The sequence below is a fragment of the Daphnia pulex genome, chromosome 3 (genome assembly GCF_021134715.1).
Source record: "Daphnia pulex isolate KAP4 chromosome 3, ASM2113471v1".
Classification (NCBI taxonomy): Eukaryota; Metazoa; Arthropoda; class Branchiopoda; order Diplostraca; family Daphniidae; genus Daphnia; species Daphnia pulex.
This window is the reverse complement of record NC_060019.1, coordinates 10281368-10292902: the sequence shown is the minus strand read 5'-3', so window position 1 is coordinate 10292902 and position 11535 is coordinate 10281368. Positions and strand designations below refer to the sequence as shown.

The 11535-nt window shown below is 39.8% G+C and overlaps 3 protein-coding genes across 7 annotated transcripts; 2 read left to right on the top strand and 1 right to left on the bottom strand.

Annotated features, from left to right (window-relative positions):
* The first annotated feature begins 156 nt into the window (after nt 1-156).
* On the top strand, nt 157-902 carry LOC124191095 (peptidyl-prolyl cis-trans isomerase FKBP2-like). The gene is made up of 3 exons (XM_046584097.1): nt 157-476; nt 546-658; nt 722-902. Exons 1-3 carry the CDS (start codon nt 318-320, stop codon nt 864-866), a joined length of 417 nt encoding a protein of 138 aa, XP_046440053.1. The 5' UTR covers nt 157-317; the 3' UTR covers nt 867-902.
* Nucleotides 890-2287, bottom strand: LOC124191094 (probable glucosamine 6-phosphate N-acetyltransferase). Its single transcript, XM_046584096.1, has 5 exons — nt 2020-2287; nt 1739-1949; nt 1543-1673; nt 1410-1471; nt 890-1345 (listed from the first exon to the last, which is right to left on the bottom strand). Exons 2-5 carry the CDS (start codon nt 1929-1931, stop codon nt 1171-1173), a joined length of 561 nt encoding a protein of 186 aa, XP_046440052.1. The 5' UTR covers nt 1932-1949; nt 2020-2287; the 3' UTR covers nt 890-1170.
* A 651-nt stretch (nt 2288-2938) lies between these two features.
* On the top strand, nt 2939-5900 carry LOC124191090 (acyl-coenzyme A thioesterase 9, mitochondrial-like). 5 transcript variants are annotated; one of them, XR_006873283.1, is made up of 12 exons: nt 2939-3104; nt 3348-3451; nt 3519-3646; nt 3721-3960; nt 4024-4252; nt 4414-4514; nt 4604-4705; nt 4763-4848; nt 4998-5236; nt 5331-5472; nt 5534-5587; nt 5656-5900. XR_006873283.1 is itself a non-coding variant. In XM_046584087.1 (10 exons), the coding sequence occupies exons 1-10, from the start codon at nt 3094-3096 to the stop codon at nt 5411-5413; spliced, it is 1323 nt and encodes a 440-aa protein (XP_046440043.1). In that variant the 5' UTR covers nt 2939-3093; the 3' UTR covers nt 5414-5900. The 5 variants fall into 5 exon arrangements, 2 of the variants coding, with proteins under 2 accessions (XP_046440043.1, XP_046440044.1); XR_006873284.1 differs by having other exon boundaries at nt 5534-5900; XR_006873282.1 differs by having other exon boundaries at nt 5331-5587.
* The last annotated feature ends 5635 nt before the right edge of the window (nt 5901-11535 follow it).

Below are 11535 nucleotides of genomic sequence, written 5' to 3'. Positions count from 1 at the left end.
AGTGTTCGTTAGCCCCGGTCTGGTTCCTACAGCTATTTTAAGCTTGAAGTGAACGTGAGTACATCAATGTTATAAGGAAATGGTCCCCATCACACGAAGCTCACATTCTTTCCTTTTTTTTCTTTTTCGGAGAAGTTTCGAATATAATGTGGTAGTTGCTTAGTAGTACTAGTAGGTGATATCAGAGCTCGCAGTTCGCATGCACTTTTATATTTGGCAAGAATTGCAACGCTGCGAAGACAGTGTGTGTAAATCCGTCTGCTAATAAGCGTTCTTTTGACAGCTCAACTCATCGATCAAGATTTTATTGAATTAAAATGTCATCTAAAATTGTTTTACTTTTACTGGCGTGCGTTGTAGTTGTGGTTTTGGCTAAAGAAAGCAAATCCAAGAAACTTCAAATCGGTATCAAGAAACGTGTTGATAACTGCACTGTCAAATCCAAACGAGGAGATCTTCTGCATATGCACTACACGGTAGCTATATACTTTGTCTTTGGCTTTGCGTTTATTCAGATGAATTGATTGTTGAAACCGAATTTAAAGGGAACACTGGAGGATGGAACTGAATTTGACAGCAGTATTCCTAGAGGCCAACCTCTAACATTTACCTTAGGATCTGGGCAAGTCATCAAAGGATGGGACCAAGGTTTAATGGGGTAAGTTATAAAAATACTTGACTGTTGCTTTCAGCAAATAATGCTGTTTGTTTCCATTTACAGGATGTGTGAAGGAGAGAAAAGAAAACTTGTTATTCCATCTGAATTGGGCTATGGGGCTTCGGGAGCACCACCCAAAATCCCGGGTGATGCAACTCTAATTTTCAATGTAGAACTACTGAAGATTGAAAGAAGGGATGATCTATGAGGCTCATAAAATACAGCTACTGATTTATGTATCACTAGACACATTTATTGAAATTTTAATTTTTATGGTAATAAAGACCATCACCTTTCAACAAACAGAAAACTTCACAGAAATTACAGTGAGCAAAGAAGTCCAAAACTGGAAACATGGGGAGTAAGATGAGAAACCTCAATCCTGGCTGGAATGTTTCAACTGTTAAAATTCAAATCTATCAATTAATACTTGTTTTCTAATAATTGTCAACAAGAGAGCAATTAGCAACATCAATAACAAAAGTAAGATTTTGCAATTTTGGAAGATTGTTTCATAGTTTTGGCTCTGGGTTTGGCGCCGGGAAGCGTATGCTCAAGACATTTGAATTTCCTGGTTCTTTAGCATAGCCTAACTGATTGTAAAAAGTTAGCATCTTATCATTACAATCTAATGTCATTTTATAGGCCCCAAGAGCTTTCCCCAGGTTTGTGAGTATCTCAACAATGCTGTAAACAAAAAAAGGAAGAATGAAAATTAAAGAAAATAGGAAAACTTGCTAAATTTTCAGACCATTTTCCTAGTTGCTTTCCCCGATAATCTGGGCTTACGACGACGTCTTCCAAACGAGCTCTCTAAAAAAATACATTAAAAAAGTTACAAGTGTATACAAACTGCTTTATACAATATATTGACTACTACATACCCATGCACAACCACGAATGAATTTTCTTTCCATCAATAAAGTACTAGCACCTACTACACGATCCTTGATTGTGTCAATTATCACAGTACAGTAGTATGTTCCATGACTGCTTTTCATCATCTGAAATTGTTCTGTTAATTAAGATAACATTTTAGTTGAAGGTATTGGATTTTAGAATATAAAAAAATAATCAAACCTTGGAATTGCTTTTCAGAAATATTTCCTACTTGAGTTAGTTCCCCTAAAAGTTCTAGGAATCCTCTACCATAATCAGACATGTAGAGGGGACGTACATGAAGACTTTCATCTTGTTTCAAGGTTTCATAACGTTCACCCAGGTTAAATTTCTTCAATAATTCTGGGTCGTAAATTGGAACTTCTTCAGTCATTTTTATCACACCTATGTACTGAAATAGTAAGAATAAATTATAACTGAAGTTAATCAAAGTAACACGTGCTATAAAAAACGTCCAATACCTTTCGAGATCGAAACAAATCTGCTACTAACTAGGAACTTTCCTTCTTCCTTCTTTGCTTTCACTTCCTACACTGTTCAGTGTCACTGGCAAGGCAAAGGTTTTTAAAAAGCCCCTGCAGCTCTACGCACCTCCCTCTCTCTTTCCAGTTCTAGGTCTCTATTCAAGGGAACGGGATCATACCCAAAAGGCCAAAACCTAATGCTTATTTGGTAGACATAGGAGAACGGTCGAACGGAGAACCGTGCCGTGCGTGAACAGGCCCGGTAGTGTTACACAATTTATGTAGGCCATCGCCGTCTTCTCCGCTGACCTTTGCGGCGCCTGGCGGCGCTAGTTCACTAGATTTTAAGAAATTTTCTATTTCAAATACCTTGGTAGCGTATGAGGTAATTGAAATGATTATTCTGTTAATTCATTAAGCTATAAATTTAAAAAAATCGTTATTAAACACATATTCAAGCAGTTTCTCGACCTGAATGATCTTTGCACCGTGAAGTACTTTGCTTCGCTTGAAACGCGATCCATCGACTCGCCACTAGCGGACTAGGTAATTAACATGGCGGGTAAAATTTCAACAATAAAATGTTATCCGAATGACTGATACGTCTAGTTCCGAAATAGTAAACGCGCTTAAAAGTACAGGGCATTCGGCGAACCGCCACTTTTTGAGTAGCACGAACAACGGACGAGTCTAGACTTTGTATCCCGAATTTTTGATCCCTGTGCTTATGAACTTATGAATGGAGACGAGAGACGAGGAAGTTAAGACATCAAGAGCTCGTCTACAATTTAGGTGCATTCCTTCACATTAGACACAAGAAACTTGTGAAATCTCCGGCATATTTTACTTTATTTTACCTAATTGTTGCGTCATTGAAATTTGAGTAGGGTAGATGTTGCCATCTAGTGGTTAGGTAATGGATACTTTTGAAGGAATCAGGTGTTTCTGACAGGTGTGCCTGGCCTTCATGTAGTCAGCGCAATCAAAACAAGTTATCGTGAACTATTTTTGTTGTTTCTTGATTCTGGATTTTCCTGTTCTTATCTTGTTACTTCATCAAGTTCCTTCAAAATGATGACCAAGTAAATGTTCTTTTCCTCCATTTATTATGACATCGTAACCTTGTAGCTTTTGCGATACCTTTAATACCAAAAGTGTATGCATTTCAGAAATTTAAAAATCAGAATGTTTTAACATTTAATAAACGTTTGTCCTGCCTTTAAGGTGATTTAGTTAACATTTTTTCTATACATAATTTGAATTAATCTTTGTAAAAAAAATGATTCAATATCAATATTAACCAGGTTCTCACCACTTTTTTCTAGATTATTTAAGTTTCTGTCCCACAGAACAAAATTTGAGATGATTAGAAGAGGATTGATTATTCCTCCTGGAGCCTGTGAGACACCAACCAAAACTGTCACAGACTGTAACAGCAAAATTTATAGATTATTCCAATAAAAGAATGCTTCTTTAATCATTATTTGTAACTACAGTACTTGATGACTTCACTCGAAGCGTGTTAGGCACCAATAGTAAGTACTGTGCAGGGAGCATAAGCCGAGAGCACCTTGTGAAATACTTACCGGCTACTCAAGAAGAGCTTCCAGTACGGAGAATGAGTGTAGGTCCAACTTCTGTATTGTGCACACATTTAAACTGTATGTAACTTTGAATAATTTCTTGTTTCAATCCAAGGACAGCTATGATACTGCCATCATCCCCTTGGGAAGTGATATCTCCATGCGTGAAAAGTACATGACGTTTCACAAGACAATCCGCATCGGACGGTTGCTAGAAGACCTTGACGTTTTTGCGGTGACGCTGTGTTACAAGCACATTCTCAACCCAAACCAACCCGCCGACATATCCGTCAGCCCATACAGCATTGTAACAGCTTGCGTGGATCAAATGGATATATCCCACGTTCCTCTTCGGGTAAGGATTAATGATCAATTCACTAACGAAAGGATTGGACTTGATTTTGCGTGAATTTTATAGTACGATGCCGATATTCGTTTGAGAGGCCACGTCACATGGGTAGGCAAGTCGTCGTTCGAGGCTTCCATGGAAGTTGATCAAATAGATAAAGACTCGAACGAATGGAATACTGTCACAAACGCCAGGTTCGTCATGGTCAGTCGGGATTCAATGAATAAGGGATCGGCCATCGTGAATAAGTTGGTTGCTGAAACGGACGAGGAAAAGGCGTTATTTAGAAAAGGAGAAGGTAACGTACTACAAACATCCAAGTAAATAATTCTTAAATCGCCGTTAGATGGCCCTGAGATTCATTTCTCACTTTTAAAAAATAAGAAACTGAATTTGTGCCAGTGAAATTCTATTTTCTTTATTTTTTTTTTATTAAGTATTTTGTTTCTCCATTCTCAGAAAACAAGGAAAGACGAGCTAAAATGCAAACGACATCCTTGTTCCGGAAGCCTCCAAGTGAGCAAGAAAGATTGATCATTCACGAACAGTTTCTCCGCACGGTGTGTGAGATCCCTTTCAGCTGCAATATCATTTGATGACGCATAAATTCTGAATGATTTATGAATTTCATTTTTTGTTTCTCTTTTAGATCGATTGGAAAAGCATGTCCTTCAAGAGCCGGATCAAACCCACCAATTGCGTCTGGATGGCGGATGCTAAACTAAAGAATATGATTCTCTGTCAGCCAGAGGTCTGTCTTGTTCATTCTAAACTTATAACAGAAAATTCAATTTGAAAACACTTTTAGAATCGTAATCGGTTCAACAAAATTTTCGGCGGTTTCCTGATGCGACTGGCCGTGGAATTGGCGTGGGCAAATGGCTACGTCTACTGGTATGAACCAAAAAACCCACCTTAAAAAGTCTACCATGACTTTCTTGTCATGAGTCAAAGTGTGGAGTCTAACCTTCTTCTTCTTTTGACTTTTTCTTTTCCGACAATTTTCCCATGAAACCCCCGAAAATAAAAATGCCGTGGTGCAGTAAGAGCTTGCCTACTTTGGTCCACGTTGATGACATCCTCTTCCGTAAACCGGTGGAGATAGGCTCACTCTTGTACTTTAGTTCCCAGGTGGTCTACACTCAAGGCCATTACGTGATGGTGCGGGTGTCGGCCGAAGTTGTTCAGCCAGAGGACGGAACACACGACCTGACTAACGTATTTCATTTCACTCTGAAGACAGACAGTCTGGCACCTGAAGTCATTCCGCGAACCTATCAAGGTAACAAATCATCATCTCGTCGATGTTTTCTCTTTTTCCAGTTCATGGCGACAAAGCTCAAATAAAAACAATTAAATGATTTGCAACTTTGCAGAGGCCATGATGTTCCTCGACGGAAGACGACACTTTATAGACACGGAGCACGACTTATCCGATCCACCGGAAGCCAAACTCTAATCCGCACATCGAAAATTAGGAAAAGCAAAATCACAAATTATCCTCTTTCATCCGGCCCAGTATTACCTGTTGAAAAAATAACCAATTTCAAAAGAATTAACGACTAAGAATTTCAAAAAGTTTTCAAATTTCTGACCTGCAGCAGTAACCGGAAATATGGAAGCTGCCAACCGAGTAAGATCTAGTTTGATCGTTACGACGAGTTTTAAGAGCATTGCTTGAATAGGCTTTTTTTGGTGCAGTAGTAAATAGTAGTGGAAGTCCAAGAGAGAAAGAGCCCTGGATGGACTCTGTCTTTTACTTGTTCGGTATTTGACCCGGGCTCCGAGTATGGTCGACCACCCGCCGCAGAGACTTCCTTTTCTTCTTCTTCTCCAGATAGATATTCATACATAAATACGTTTCTGTTGTGTGGCTCTTGCTTGAGAATGTTGGTCCCTTTTTTGGTTTGAAAACTATTTATAAATTACCTGTCGATAAAACAAAAGAGAGTGCCGTTTGTTTTATTTTCTTTGGGTTTTTTTTTCTATTTTCTTAGTGGGGAAATGGATTTCCGATCAGGGGGAGCCCGTCGGGGGGGTCGAGAGGAGCTAGAAATGCAAACCGAAAAATCTAAAATAAAAAGGAGAGAAAAGAATCCCGCGTTGAGATGGAATGTGGGTCTCTTTTATTTTTCTATTTTTCTGACGCACACGCCGGTCACTCGGGATTCTTTTAGTCGAGAAAAGATGGGAGTGAGAGAGCGCCGGCGATGGAAATGAATGAATGGATCGACTCACGGATGGCTGGATGGACGGATAGAAGGTCAATGGAGGCACTGACAGTTTCCACACGACCCCCCCTTTTCGTCTATCTCCTTTGAAGCTCAAATATGGTCAGCAAGGAAGAAGAAGAAGAAGCTGGTTGGAATGAACGAGTTGGAAAAGAGCGTTGCCATGTCGATGTTGCCGCCCGATAAAAACGATAAAAGCACACACACACACACGGCAAATAAAAATACCAGAAGAAAAAAGGGATCCTTGACAATGGCATCCCCCCCTTAAATGGTACCATATACCCAAGGTAAAAAAAAAAGTAGATGGATGGATTAAAAGCAAGGATCCGAGGGGGTTTAGAGAGTCGGCGAGTTTTTTTTTTTGTCACCGAAGAGCAAATAACGAATGAGCTGCCTTTTACAGCTCCAACACAAGGAAAAGAGAGATTTTCGGTTCATCTCTGATTATATTTTTCCTCCTTGTTCGTTCAAAGTGCTCCCCAACTCGGTTGATATTCCACACACACAAGAAAGGTATAGAGAGTAGTACTTGTGTCCAACAATAGGAGACCAAAACACACACACACACGACAAAAGTCTATCCAACCAAAAGGAGCCGCGCTGGATGAACCATCATCTTCCATTCATTCCTTGAAGATATAAGTTAAAACTCCTTATTTATTATTATTATTTGTCATCTCTTCCGCATTGCACATGTCGGAGATCGTGTCGCATCGATGGGTGCGCCCGCTCAACACGCCAAAATTCACGGCTCTTCCGAAGCCCAGAAAAAAAAAACAAGGAAGACAAATATAATAAAAATAAAAAAAAGGTCCATTTTGGAGAAGAGAAGAGAGAGATTGTCTTTTTTTTAGGGTCAGGGCCGTGTCGAAGATAGTTGTCTCGGGCCGGAAATACTTGGCATTCCTGCGGTCATCAATGAAAGGTTCCCTTTGTCTTTTGGGTGTGTGGTGTGTGTGTGGTGGCCGGGCGACGTGCAGAGAAGCCGGCACATTTTCAGATGAGAATAGAGAACCTTTTTCTATCCCCTCTTCTTCTTCTTCTTCTGTGTGTTTTAGATATATTTATTTTAACCTTTTTTTTTTCTTTTTTACCTTGGTCAGACGGGCGGGTCTTCGGGGGTCTCTTATCTCATGATCTACCGCCTTCTCTCTGATGCTCGGCCCTCGCTGCTAGCAACTCGTCGCTAAGAAAATAAATTCTACACGTGAAAAAACTCTACACATCCATCCATCGCCCTTCTCTAGTTCAAGGTGGGTGGTGGTGGTGGAAAATAATGATGGCGAAAAAGACAGATGGAGACTAGGCGAATATCCTATGTGACGCTATCGTGATGAAATCGACCGCGAAAAAAGAAAGAAACAGAATAATTCATTTTTCTCACAGTCCCCCCATCAAATGCGGAAGCGGAATGGTTCCTTTTATAAACAACAACCGGATGAGTTGAAATGTTAAAAAAGGCCGAGAGCGACGACGACATATTGTTGATGTTTTGTTTTTTTGATGATGTCGTCCTCGGCTGTGGCATGAACCTATTAAAACCCACATGCTACCTTTTTTTCTTTTGAATGATGGGGAGGTTCACAAGTGGATCGGCGGAGTCAAAAAAGGACGGGAAAAATATAATGGCGGGGTCTTCTTCCTTCTGTGTGTGTGTGTGTGCGTGTGTGTGTTTAAAAGAGAGAGAAATGGGTGGAGGAGCGCTAGAAAAATCCACAAAGGTGGAGCCGGTGTAGTATTTTCTTCTTCTTTTCCACTTTACATTTTTTCCCTGTTGGTAGTTTTTTATTTTTTTGGCGCCCACTTCCGCCGCTCTCTGAGCACCATCAGATGGAAATGAGCTGTGCTCATCGACCACATCACATTGTGGGTGGTCGCCAACATCTCCTCTTCATATTCCGCCGTCATTCATTTCTTTTCCCTTTTTTTTTTGTCTATTTATCTATTTGTGAAATGAAATTTCTTTGTCGTTACTTTCACGAGAATATAAGAAGAAGAAAGGCCTCGATTGTTTTCAAGCGGATGGTAATGACTAATGAAAAGATATTTTCATTTCTTCGAAAAAGAAATAAAAAAAAAGTAGAGTGTCTGTACATATTTCCCAGGCCGGAAAATTCGTCGAATTTGGCATCCACCTGGTTTTTATTCAACTCCGTCACTAATCGCTCAATTGTCTTTTTTTTATTATTTTTAAAATAAAATTCTTTTTTATTTTGGTTCGTGGGATTGTCCCCAACGAGTTTTCTAATAGTCCCCCAAAAAATACAATTCAACTTAAATTTGATTCGAAATAATGCCATCAAGGTTACGTATCATAAGCCCCCTATTAGATATCAAGAGACTTTTGGTGAGACCCAGCAGCAGATGAGCTGAAGAGAGTCTCACTTATAAAATCATTAAGCGAGAGCCTTTATGGGAAGGTCGCATGCCAACCGAGAGTATATAGAGCCAGCAGTCCACTATACTGCTGGAATTGAAATGCATACAGACACGGGGGGAAGTTGTACAGTTTTCCACAGGTCTATAATACACAGGGGGTTTACATATTAGAGAATGCGGGGGATGTGTACATATAGTATAGGTTTCCAGCCAAAGACGACCAGGTGGAAAATAAGGTAAAACAAAAAACAAAAAATGGCCAGCTCACAGATAACAAAAAGAACCGAGCCCTGTGATTATATCATGCCACCACCTTTTGTCTTTTTTCTTTTTCTTTTCCACCAGCTTTTTCTCGATTTCATAATTACCCATCCGGTGTCAATTTTCCGTCATTTTTCGGTTTGGTGTCTATTATGTCTCCGGCCGCTTTTTTCTCTTCTATCTCTTCTATGTGTCTACACGTTTTACGTGTTTCTTTATTTCCTTTTTCTCCCCCCCTCTCCTATTTGGCCTTTTCTTTTCTGGCCATCCGATGAGTTTTTTCTCACTCGAGTCAACAACAATCGACACACACACACACACAAAAGGTGGAAGCCGAGAAAGAAGAAGAAAAAGACATTCTGTAATGTCTTATGTGCTGTAGTAGTCGAGAGAGCAGCTAGCTAACAAGAGAAGTCTAATTGGCCTAATCAGTGGAGGGCTTGTTTTGTTCGTTTGTCTCTCCACTATACACACAGCAGAATATGATATAATAAGAGGGCCCCTCGTTACTATACTATACGCTCACTCACGGCAATGTGAAACGAACTCGACTGCAGCAGCAATAGATTTACTACCGGTAATTGCTCGCCGTCAGCCTTCGCTTCCAATCTGACCTTTTGTTCGGTTGTCGGCCAATGACGACGACGACGACGCAAAGAAGAAGAATATCATCAGAATAAACACAAATAATCGTCAAAGAATCTCTCTAGAAATGGTGAACACACAAGTTTCTTTCTTTCTCTGTGTGCACAGTATATAAAAGAGAGAAAGAGAGACCCCCTTCGGACAGGTGGGCCAGAGAGAGACCGCCAATGGTGGCGGTGAATCTCTTTTCTTTTGGTTTCTTTTCTTGCCAGTTAGATGATTATACAGCTCTTCTTCTTTTCGGCTCTGTGTTGTGTTGTGTGTTGTGTGTGTGGTGCGCTTGAATAAACGAAAATGTCTTTTGATGGATGATGTTATGACTGCCAGAAAAAAAAGGCAAAAGAAAAGAGAGGAGCGGCCGCGTTTATATATCCCTTTCGAATTCTCGCGCGCGCGCGCGCGCGGCTTTCATTATTCAAATCATTCTGAAATGCAGTTTATCTCTTTCTTCTTGTACGTGTATTTTTATTTTCATTTTTTATAGATTGGGAATTCAGATGGTTAGTTTAGCCGGCCACACACACGGCCAGAGAGAGAGAGAGCGCTGAAAAGGAGCGGTTATGATGTGCACGCCACCTGTCGCTGCGCTGCCAACTAATAATGGAAAATGGACCCTGACCTGTTAAAAAATCAAAATACCGCGCCCTGGTAATAAATAATATTGTTGATTACGTTATTATTATTAAAAAGGAAAATAGAAAACAAAATAAGGAGACGCTATACAAAAGTTCGACCCCCCCATTTTTGACCAGCATGACGCGACATGAAACAATCGACAAAAGTTTTTGAATTTCCCCCCTCGGAAAGAAAAGCGCTTCGATATCTCGTTTTTTTTGTTTTTGTTTCTTCCCTTGAATGTTAATGGATCCTGTTATTGTTAACAGGCCTCGAAATCCCCCCAAATTCAAATTGATATTACCCACACACACACACATGCGAGTGTGTGTGTTATTCTCCGAAGAAAATTCTAAATTTCTCGACCGCAGAAGACAAAATTCCCAAACCTGATTTTTCTGACCCCGATGGACGAGATGTTTTATTATCTTTTCTAATAAAAAACGGAAAAATTTCTTTACAAATTTGATGATTTCCCAGAAAAAGTTGTGGAAAAAAATAAATTAAAAAATGTCCTGTGATGTTAATCATCATGACGCGTACGTGTGTCACCTAGGCTAAAATAATTATGTGACAGTTCTGCACTTTGCCATTGTACGCCAGGCTGTCAAATGAATGGCCAGCTGGAAAATTTGTTAAATGACGTGCACTTTGCGTGCAACTTTTCTTTTCTCTTACATTATATTGGATAGGGGATAAAAAAGAAGTTTCAACTAACAAGCTTTTTGTGTTTAAAAAGTGCGTAGTATTATTGTAACTCTGCACGCTATTGAGTGTCCTGCTATCTGTCCTCCCAGTGGGTATAATATCGATAAGAAAAAGGGCCGGTCATTGGGAACTGAGTGGTCGTCTCTTTTTTTTTCCACAAAACTAAGTTTTTACCGAGTGTAGATATAAAAGAAGAACAGGTTTTATTGTGTAGTTAGAAACTGTAAATAAAAGTGGCGAAACGAAAATATATATACGCGCGCGCCCACAGGTGTGCACGTCCATTCGTCTTCTTAAATGTCTATAACAGATATTATTATTGTGATTGTTATTATGAGCTCGTTAAGGTTAGCTTAGCTCAGCCAGTCAAGGTTTTTGTGTACGCTAGAAAATGCGACATTGATTGTATCGCTCTCGACGGCCAGCTGGTTTACAATAAAAACAAGGGGGGTGACGCAAGAGAGTTTGTCTGTACACAGCACACGACGATGAGGTTTCTGAGTTCGCCGTCATCTCGTTTTTCTCGTTCCAGCAAATGCCATTCCACAATTGTTTTTGTTATTTCTCTTTGGAAATGTGCGCACACATTTGAGATTGTGTCCACGATTTCTATTCATTATATTGTAATTCTAATAATGACTGCCATTGTAATTCTCCGCAAAATGATTTGGGGAGTAAACTTGGATAATTATTTCAAAGAAGATTCTGATTTGATTCCATTTGATTGAAATCATTCGCG

Bases quoted from the DNA above. Each gene is read 5' to 3' on its own strand.
- LOC124191094 (XM_046584096.1), bottom strand. From the start codon at position 1,931: ATGACTGAAGAAGTTCCAATTTACGACCCAGAATTATTGAAGAAATTT. The intron at 1,674-1,738 runs GTTTGATTATTT...CTTAATTAACAG, and splicing joins TTCTGAAAAGCAATTCCAAG to AACAATTTCAGATGATGAAA. The intron at 1,346-1,409 runs GTCTGAAAATTT...TTTTGTTTACAG, and splicing joins GGAAAGCAACTAGGAAAATG to CATTGTTGAGATACTCACAA.
- LOC124191090 (XM_046584087.1), top strand. The intron at 3,647-3,720 runs GTAGGTCCAACT...TTTCAATCCAAG, and splicing joins TTCCAGTACGGAGAATGAGT to GACAGCTATGATACTGCCAT. The intron at 4,515-4,603 runs GTGTGTGAGATC...TTTCTCTTTTAG, and splicing joins ACGAACAGTTTCTCCGCACG to ATCGATTGGAAAAGCATGTC.
- LOC124191095 (XM_046584097.1), top strand. From the start codon at position 318: ATGTCATCTAAAATTGTTTTACTTTTACTGGCGTGCGTTGTAGTTGTG. The intron at 477-545 runs GTAGCTATATAC...CCGAATTTAAAG, and splicing joins TTCTGCATATGCACTACACG to GGAACACTGGAGGATGGAAC. The intron at 659-721 runs GTAAGTTATAAA...TTCCATTTACAG, and splicing joins TGGGACCAAGGTTTAATGGG to GATGTGTGAAGGAGAGAAAA.